The 9,987-nt window shown below is 44.2% G+C and overlaps 1 protein-coding gene across 1 annotated transcript; it reads left to right on the top strand.

Moving 5' to 3' along the window:
* Positions 1–209: 209 nt before the first annotated feature.
* On the top strand, positions 210–3,782 carry UTP23 (UTP23 small subunit processome component). The gene is made up of 3 exons (XM_083823823.1): positions 210–451; positions 2,228–2,402; positions 3,289–3,782. The coding sequence occupies exons 1-3, from the start codon at positions 264–266 to the stop codon at positions 3,667–3,669; spliced, it is 744 nt and encodes a 247-aa protein (XP_083679949.1). The 5' UTR covers positions 210–263; the 3' UTR covers positions 3,670–3,782.
* Positions 3,783–9,987: the final 6,205 nt, after the last annotated feature.

Here is a 9,987-nt window from a genome sequence, read left to right as displayed (position 1 = left end):
GGTTGCACAGAGAGGTTGTGGGCTCTCCTTCTCTGGAGATACCCAAACCCCGCCTGGATGCCATCCTGAGCAATGTGCTCTAGGTGACCCTGCTCGGCAAGCAGGCTGGACTCAATGATCTCCGCAGGTCCCCTCCAACCTCGGCCATTCTGTGACCGTGACAAGGGAGAAGGAGAACCGGTAACAACGGACACGGAGGCGGGCGGCACCCGGCGGGGCGGGGAAAGCGGGGCGGGCTCAGCGCGGCTTCCGCCGGCGGCGCCATGAAGCTGCGGCGGCAGAAGCACGCCAAGAAGAACATGGGCTTCTACAAGCACAACTTCCAGTTCCGCGAGCCCTTCCAGGTGCTGCTGGACGGCACCTTCTGCCACGCCGCGCTCCAGAACAAGATCCAGATCCGGGAGCAGCTGCCCGGCTACCTGGGCGGCCCCACGCAGCTCTGCACCACACGGTCCGTACGCCCGGGGACCGCGGCGCATGCGCGGGGTGGGAGGTGCCCGCCCGCGCTCGGCTCCTCCTCAGGCACCGGCGCCATTTTGGGAGGGCGGTGGGGCTGGGGGCGGAGGGTTGCGCTCAGTTAGGGTGTGGAGGGAAGGGAGCTTCCTTTAGAAGCAGGTGTTTCTTTTCCCCAGATGACAAATATGCGAAAGGGAGGGGAGGGCAGGGGGTAACCCGTTTTGTCGGGTCCCTATGTCCCATGTCCCTAAGCACCACGTCCAACCTTTCCTTGAACACCGCCAGGGACGGTGACTCCACCACCTCCCTGGGCAGCCCGTTCCTCAGAGTGGCTGCTCTAAAGGGTGTGCTTGACAGTGATGTGGAAGCAGAGCCTGTAAAATAAATACCCAAGTTGCCTTGAAGTTGCCATTGTTTTTATTTGACTTTGAGTATTGTATGTTATAAAGTCACCATCACCTGTGGATGGAATAGCCCACTGCCCATCACAGAGGCATGTACTGCAAATATCAGTAAGTTGTATACCCTTGGATAAAAAATTAACCACTCTTTCACCCTGTAGCACATTTAGAACTGCCCCATGCTTCTAAGCAGTTGAAAGTATCAAGTCACACCTCTAGCTTTTAAAGGTTTGCAAATCACTTTGAAACTTCAAATTGGAATTTGAAAATTCCAATTGTTTAAATATCACTTCATCCTTCTTTAAGCAATATATATGGGTATTTTTGACCTGTTCTTACTTAGGACAGCTGAACAGACTAATTTTCTTCTGTAAGCATACTGTAGTAGGTGAGGAAGCACATCTGTTGCATAACCAGGGCTTCCCTAAGGAAATGTTCTTGCTCACTTGGGGATTCTTTACAAAAAGAACAGTCTGAAATCTCCATACTTTTCCCCAACAGCTAAAATTTCTTCTCAGGAGAGAAGAATGCTTTTATTTAATATCTTGGAGTTATTTCTCAGATAACTGTGAAATAAATAAAAGATTTGAAGAGTATTTTGGTATGCCCGCTTGTGATGAATTGCCATGGTACCGCATTCTTAAAGCTGTATTTCAAGGCCGTACATACATTCCTACCTCTTTCCACATGTAACGGTAAGACTCAGTAGCCAAAGTAAGTTAGGTAGGTTAGGTTTCATCCCCTGCTCGTTTCTGAATTTCATGCAGGTAGGATCCAAGCTAGCATCCTTATAGACTACTACTCTGTCCTGTGCCCACATTAGCTCTAAGCAGAGCCAAGAGGAGGACTTCAGCTTTGCATTTTATTGTCTTATTGGAATGCTGTGAAGCCGTAAGCTTCTAGATTTTTAGTTATGTGGAGAATCTTTTATCTTCTTTTGCGTGAATCAGTTGGATTCTGATGCAAGTTTGAAGCGAGGTGATGGATACCAATGCAGAGTTTAACTTGCATGTAATGTTTAATCGATTTGTGCTGATTCAAATAATGTTGTTACGTAGTAGTTCAGGTGTATAAATGTTAGGATTTAGCATTGTCTTTGATACAAAATATCTTAAAATCCATTTAATGTAACTTAGTGTTGTAACTGGTGAACTTTGTTTGGAACTAAGGAAGTGTCACTGAAGCATTTGGGGTGGTTAATCCTTTCAGATTACTGGGTGCCATTTACAAATCACAGAGCCCGAATAAGTGGGCATTGCTCATGCCATATTAACTCACATGCAACAATTCATAATGTCAACCTTTTAATGTAAAAAAAAAAAAAAAAGTTATTTCCTTGTTTAGAAATCATCGTTGCTTTTGTTTTTTAGATGTGTTCTGAAAGAATTGGAATCATTGGGGAAACCGCTGTATGGAGCAAAATTAATTGCCCAAAGATGTGAAGTTCAAAACTGTTCTCACCGTAAGGATCCTGTGAGCGGCTCGGCCTGTTTACTTTCCATGGTTGAAGAAGGCAACCCTCATCACTTCTTTGTTGCTACCCAGGTAAATGCTCATGGGAAATGTAACACCATTTCAAATGAATGTCGTCCTTTGATACCTAAGGATAATGAAATCTACGGAAACCTCGATTATGAGATTTTTAAATAGCTTGTGGAAATTAATCTTGTAAACCCTTCTTCACTCTTAAATGTAATTGCTAATTATGAAATAGAGAATATTCTGTATTACTTGATATTACTTGAACAACTTGTTTGCTTTACCCAGGGAAGCATATTACTTACTTTAGCAGGAAGTGGAGAAAATGCACTGACTACCTACAGATATGTAAGAAAAAAGCTGAATGTCAGTTTGCCTATTGCTTGTATGTGTATCCACAACCCTGAACTGCTGTGCACAGTAGTCTGAAAAGTGAAATGATATTGTGTTAAAACACCGTATAACTGCAATTTTAAGGATTTTTTAAGAAAGGCAAGTTGTTGTGTTTTTTTTTTTTTCTTAGATCTGGTATTGGGACTGTAGATGTAACACTTATGCAAGATATTAAATGGTTTACAGTAAAATTCTTTATCCCTATGTAAGATACAGAGAGTTTTAAATGACTTGGTATAGAATGAACTATGTCAGTTCTTTGTAAAATCATGGACTAAATACCAATAAACAGGGACTTTTTCTCAAAAATCCATATGTGCTTACACATCCAAGAAAAAAGGAAACAATAAATTTTCCGTCAGAAGTACAGCTAATCAGAAGGCAAAAAAAATAAATTTAAATTGCTCTGAAAGACTCTGCCAGTTATATCTACTAGATTAGGTTTCTTATCTTTTTTGTAATGTAATTTATCTTTATAGTTTTGTATTAAAAGTAGGTGCATTTGAATTGCAAATTTTGTTTAATCCCAAAATATTGACTAAAGTATTTAATTTTACAGGACCAGGATTTAGCAAACAAAGTGAAAAAGAAGGCTGGCGTTCCTCTCCTCTTTATTATTCAGAACACTATGGTGCTAGACAAACCTTCTCCTAAGTCTTTGGCATTTGTTCAAACGTTGCAGACAAGTCAGCTTGTTCCAGAGCACCAAAAGCAAAGCATTGTGCAACTTAAAGAAAAAGAAGGACTAGCAAAGCAAGAAGGTGAAAAGAGAAGAAAACGTAAAAGGGCAGGTGGCCCCAATCCTCTCAGCTGTCTGAAAAAGAAGAAGAAAACACAGGAGAGCAAGGAGCCTTCAGCTGAAAAGAAGAAAAGAAGAAGAAAGCGAAATAGGGTTAAAACAAAAGCTGTGCAATCAGTGCAGAAGAATGAGGAGGAATAGGTCCATGTTTGTGCAACAGCACAGGACTAGAGCATTGTTTGAACTTTGCAAATAGCGAGATTAATCTGTAATAATTGCAATTAAGTTGTTAACATTAAAACTTTATTTTTATGAGATGGTACTGCTTATTATTGCATTTTAAACATGTTGAGGTTATTGTCCTAATAATTTATTCTGTTGTTTAGAAATCGGGTGTGCAGCAAAATATTTAGGAAGCCTTGAGTTTCATTGTTCTCTCCAGCTTCATGATTCCTGCTGGAGCATTCACATGATCATTAACAATTTTTAGAAATATTTCTTTGACTTCATCTGGGTTTTTGGTAGGATACTAGACTTCTTTCTAAATCGAAGTTGCTATTCTTACTAAAACTAGTTTTGGCAGTTGTTCAGTTACAGAATGTGAAATGGACCTAGAAGAGTGTAGTATTTTCGTAGAATCATTAGGGTTGGAAACGACCTTCAAGATCATCTGGTCCAACCATCACCCTACTACCAACATCACCCACTAAACCATGTCCCTAAGCACCAAGTCCAACCTTTCTTTATTTATCAGTATTGTTTGAATGCAGATCTGCTTTTACAAAAGCTAACACTTTTGCAAAATGACTAGGTGACCTTAACAAGTCACTTCAGGCATGAATTACCCCATGTGAACTGGTATGTCTGTTCATCATCTTTATTAAGGGGATCCTGGAGTGCATGTGATTGCATTGGTATACCTGACATATTATAATAGCATCTAGTTTATCCTACCTTTTTAAATGGGAAGAATGCAAATTTAAAATGCTGAAACAAAGTACTGACTTATAACTAGAGCCATCACAGCATAGCGTGGCTGTGGAGGAGCCCGAAGACAGCCAGCTGGCCCTGATGGGACTCGTGTGCTGTTGCCCTTGTTTCACTGTTCTGGAAGGTTACGACCAGAACAGAACTGCGTTGGAGGAGGGAACTGCCAAGAATGTTCTGAGTATCTGACTTATCTGAGTAGCTGTTTCCTGTACCCTGCATGTCTGGTAACGTTAGGAGGCAGAAGTGAGTAACTGAGATGACATAGTGCAGGGATCAGCTGTATAATACATACTGTGGCACGGGTACAATGCTATGTTGTTGCCAGCCATCCCTTATCAGTCGTTAAACTTTTCTCCATGCATTTCTGCTTAACAGAAATGTAATTCTTACAATGAAAAGTTTCTTCCCCTATATGAGTTTAAGGCACGTTTGTAAACAATCCCTCAACGTGTGCATCATATGCTTGCAAAATATTTCTCACCTGTGCATTATCTGCACAGATTCCTACATATATAGGGTCTGTACACAGCTGTAGCATACGATGCCTTCTATTGGCTTTTCAGAATAGAAGGGCAGTTACTTCGTGGAGTTTAAGAAACCAGCCCGAGTGATGGGAGTTGGCTGGTCTTAGTGGAAACTGCAAGGTCAGTCCCTAGAGTCTGCAGATTTCCCTCAAGGCCATGCAAGAGAGGTTTATCAGTGTGCTCTGCTTACAGCACAGCGCGTTCCCATTAGGACTGCTTTGCCCCTTTTATTTTTCCGTATGAGAGAGTACGTGCACCTTGGGAACTGGCTGCCAGAGATCAAAACAGCAAGGAAGGTTAATGTACTTGAGATGAAAGCTTTAATTAAAACAGTCACACTCATCATGGTATTGTTCCTCCACTGATTGCTAATAGCGAGTGCTGAAGAGAAATCTAATAATTCCTAGAAATTCCTTAGTGCAGCATATTTATTTAATGTGTATCACCTTTTGCAAGCTGTCTTATTCCCTTCCTCATTTATTTGGGCACAGTGCCACGCTAATGTAGTTTGTTTCCTGTTCCCCCTTGAGAGTTGTTTGTATTTCTTCCCCCCTCCCCAAACCCAGCTCCAGAAAGCGCTGCTTTGAGTAAAGTTTGGAGTAGACATCAGAGGTGCCTCATCTTTAAAATCTCCTTCTGAGTAAAAAGTATATTAAAAAACAATGGCTTTGCTATAAATTTTATTTAAAAAAAAAAGGCAGAAAAATAAACCCTTATCATTTACAACAGTCCATTTCAGTGCAGTTGGGCCACAAAACTTAAATTCACCTTTGTGAAGACGAGGCAGACAGAAAAATAAAGATTAACATAATTACTGCGAAAAGAATATTTTAACAGTCCTCGAATGACTCCTACCTTAAGAAGTTTAAACAAATATTTATCTCTGTTTCCTTAGTATTCTGTTAACACAGACTGAGTCATGATGCCATTGGGAAGAAATGGGATGAAAAGGGAGTGAGCTCTTAGGAGAAAAGCTGTAAAAATTCGTCTGCAGCATAGCAGCAGCTCCCGACCAGCAAGGTAAATAACACGCCTTCCAGTTCTGGGGGAGAGCTCCTGCCCAGGCAACGAGCAGAGGCAATCAGACCGTGTGTTGTTACCATTTTGAAAATTGAAAAAAAATAATAATTTCCAAGTAAAACAAGTGTACCAGGCCAAAACTGAAGGGATGTATTTATATTATTAAATCAGGAGTGCTCCAAGCAGTCTGTAAGGCAGCCCTGCTGGCAGGGACCGGCCCGTACTGGGTGTTCGCAGCCCAAACTGGTGCGGCTGCGTGGTCTGGTGGGGCTGGGGCTGGTCCAGGCTGGAAACGGTGCCAGGATCCCCTACTGATTTAGCCATGCAAAGCACTGGGACTGGCCCTAGGTGCAGCGTACAACACCCCTGCGGAAGAGTCTGTTGGGCTGCTCACATCTGGCTGTCGGTGTATGCACCTCAGCTCCCTGCTCTGCCCACACCCACGGTGGCCGGTCCCATTCCCCTAGTTATTTAAATGGTCTGGAGGTCTGGCCACATCTCCCCTGCAGACAGGGTCCCCAGCGTGACTTTTCTGATAAAGATTAAGATTGTTTTGCTGCAGCGTGTTGGACGGACTGCTTTTGTTCTCGAGCCTACAGAAAGCTAGAGGTAAATGAAAAGGAGCTTGAGCGAAAACTTCTTCGGGGCTATTGATTTCTTCTTAGACAAGATAAATACGTATCCCCCATCCTCTGCAGAACCTCACTAAATCTTTTCTTCTAAAAGAGAGAAATAACCAGCGTTGCAGAGCGCAGCTCCGTGTGCACAGCAATAGAAGAAGAAAATAATGCTTCAGCCGCAGCCCGCAGAGCATTAATACTGCATTTAGGACGGAGCCTCATCCACCAGCAGCCCAAGATATTTACCCAGCCTGCCTGCCAATTCAATTGGCTGGATTTATACGTTGGTATTGTACAATAAATCACTCCCTGAGCATCTGTTAACAGCACTAAATAGATGAGTTAATTAGAAGCTTCTGGAACCTGGGCTGTTTATGAATCATTAAAGTAAATATGAATATAGCATGACTCGAAGAATAAACACGCGCCGAAAGGAAAATAGGATGTCCAGAGCAGTCCCGCTCATCTGTTTTCGGCTACGCTGATACAGCGCGAATGACTTCTTGATCATCTTTAGTGTGCTCCCGTAGCTTCCCGAACGTGTCCTGCCGCAGGCGAGATGAGCAATGTCAGAGCTCCGCCATCGCTTACGCTCCCTGCGCCTTTCGTACAGAAGTTCCCCGGCGCGCTGCAGCGTATTTCATGCCTCCGCGTGGGCGTAATGCCTCACCCAGGGAGCAGCCAGAGATACGGGGAACGAACAAATAAGAGCCCCACAGGTGTTATCATTTACAATTTCGGGGAGAAAGATTGCAGCGGAGGGAGGGAGGATGACAGAAAGCAAGGTTTTTGCACCCAGAGCGTCGGCGGCAGCAGCAGAGAGACGGCACCTGATGGCTGAGGGGGGACTAACGGATGCATTTCGGGTAATTACTGTGTCTGTGCACTCCGAGTCCCAGATTTATCTCGGAGAACTCAGCCGCCTGCCCGGGGAGGCTGACATTTCTCAAAAAGTTGCTTCAGCTTGTTAAGGAGAGAGGCTGGGCTCTCAGGGGACTGCGCTGCCTGCTTGCTCCGTCTGCAGCTGTGTGCACGAGCGGGGGAACAACCAGGCAGCTAACGAGGGCCCAGGCACAAACAACCCAGAGCCAGGCTGTGGGAGGAGGAGAAGAGACGGTGAATTAGGCACTGGGATTTCAAAGAAACCGAGGAAGAGAGGAAAATGTATATATGAAGCTTTCCGGGCGTTAAGCTGAGGAGAGGAGGATTGGTCAGGAGGGAAAAGTGAACCAGAAATGGCTTAGCTGTAGTTGAGAGTAGGGAACAAAATGATAAACCATAAGTAAATGAAAATAAAAAAATCTTCCTGATTCCCTCAGGAGAAAGGCATTGCCTTTTCTGACCCAGTTCCTGCATCCTTAAAACAGGGAGCTGGAGTGACCGGCCCTGCCGCCGATCCTGCATTCGTGGCCTTGGATTTCCAGCAGAACAAGCCTCTCCCCGTGCCAAAGGCGCCTCGGCTTTATGGTTTTTCAGTGTTACACTTTGCAGCACCGGCAGGTTTGCAGCCAAATCCTTCTTCTGTAGAGCTAGCCTGACGCTGCGTGTGGCTGGCCGCCCGGCAGGCAGATACGACATCCAGGAGCAACCTTGTCCGTGCCACCACTGATGGGGTGAAGCGATGCAGTTAACTGCTCCCGAGGGTACTCGCAGCGAGATACAGGCTTCTCTGGCCGTGGAAATCATGGCCCAGAGCATGGTATGTATTCTTAAAGTCTGATCTTCCGGAAACTCCACGGGGGACTTTGAAGATTTTCGTTGCAGTCCTGACTTCTCGCTGATGCAGAATGATCTTTTGGACACGTTCGACCCGTGGGGACCAAAGATGCTACTGGTCTGACTCTTCGGGCTGGTTTCTCTTTTGGGATGTCATGGAGAAATGCTGGGGATATATTTCACTGTGTGAATTGGCACCTGTTTTGACAGGCAGGTTTTGCAGAAAAAGTAAAGAATAGAGCAGTTTTCTAGATTTCCTGGCTCCCTCGTTCCACCTCTGACCTCTCCGGCAGCTCCTAGGAATACAGGCATGCCTGCTCGGGGACAGTCCAAAAATCTGTTGAGCCCAGCATCACGCCTCCAATAGTGGCCAAAAGCTGTTCCCCGGGAATGGGATGAAAACAGATAAAATGTTTCTTGGTACTTCCCCAGATTAGTTTCCAAATTTCTGACAATTTGTTAGGGAATTCCTGACCCAGAAAAAAAAATGTTGTTTTTAACAGCACACAAAAACTTTCTGTTTCACTAATTTGTCCAGTCTTTCCTTGAGACCATGTCAGGGTTTAACCTCTATTATTTTCCGTGGTAAGGAGCTGCACAACTTGAGCATATTTTGTTAAAAATACCTTCTTTTGTCTGCTTTGAGTGTGCTACTTACTAGTTAGCCTCTGTAATGGATGAAACATTACACAGGCATTCCTTAGTCATCCTTCCCATGCTACTCATGACTGCACAAAGCTCTGTGATTTTTCCCCTCTTTCATCTCTTTTCCAGGTTGAAGGCAGAGCATCTTTCTCTTCTTGCCACCAAACAGCAGCACCTAACATGACAAGTTTAATCTTTTTCAAGCCCACCCAAAGACCAGCACGTCTGCTTTCTGCTGGATATCCTCTGTGTGAGAGCATAGACAAGAAGAGTCTGGTGAGAAGAGGCTCAGGACAGGAGCTCTGCATTCATTCCTTCGCTTGCCACGAGCCACCCGGGTGCCTGAGCTCTATGCCCCTGGATGTGCATTGCCTGGGGACGTGTCTTGGCTCCTCACTTGTGCAATGATGGTGTAAACATTTCCCTGAGCTCCCAGGCTCTGCAGAGGTTGTGAACACTAGCATACACAAGCCAACTGACTAACACTATTGTAAGAGACCAGTCTTCATCCAACAATTGATAAATCTTTGATAAAACTCAGCTGCACACTTACCACCTGTACCCCTCTATCCTAAAATTATTATTTAAATGATAGTTTGAACAGAATTCTTCCCCCAGGTCTTGTGACTGTATTCCTATCCCACTTATCCACAATGCAGTTCTCAGAATTAGAGCTTTTTGTTTACTTGGGATACTTTTTATAAATTAACCGTTGATTACTTAATGACGTAAAGTTTCTGCATCATCAGTAGAATGCTTGCAGAATTGTATTTCCTTTTGCGTCATGCAGAAAAGAAGTCGGATCTGTAGCTGTGCTGTCCTAAACAAGAACAATACCATCAGTGTCGAGCTTGAGCCAGGGAGAAACTTGCACAAGTAATCCAAAATCGGTGACCAGGGTGCTACGAGAACCCAGGCAGGCCAGCCAAGCTTCTGCACTGAAGACAGTAAAACTAAGATGGGGATACGACGTTCATAAAAATCACCTCTTTGTGATACTTGGA

Source organism: Anser anser (assembly GCF_964211835.1).
Source record: "Anser anser genome assembly, chromosome: 2".
Classification (NCBI taxonomy): Eukaryota; Metazoa; Chordata; class Aves; order Anseriformes; family Anatidae; genus Anser; species Anser anser.
Note: the sequence above shows the minus strand (reverse complement) of the source record. Positions and strands in the feature narration are given on the sequence as shown.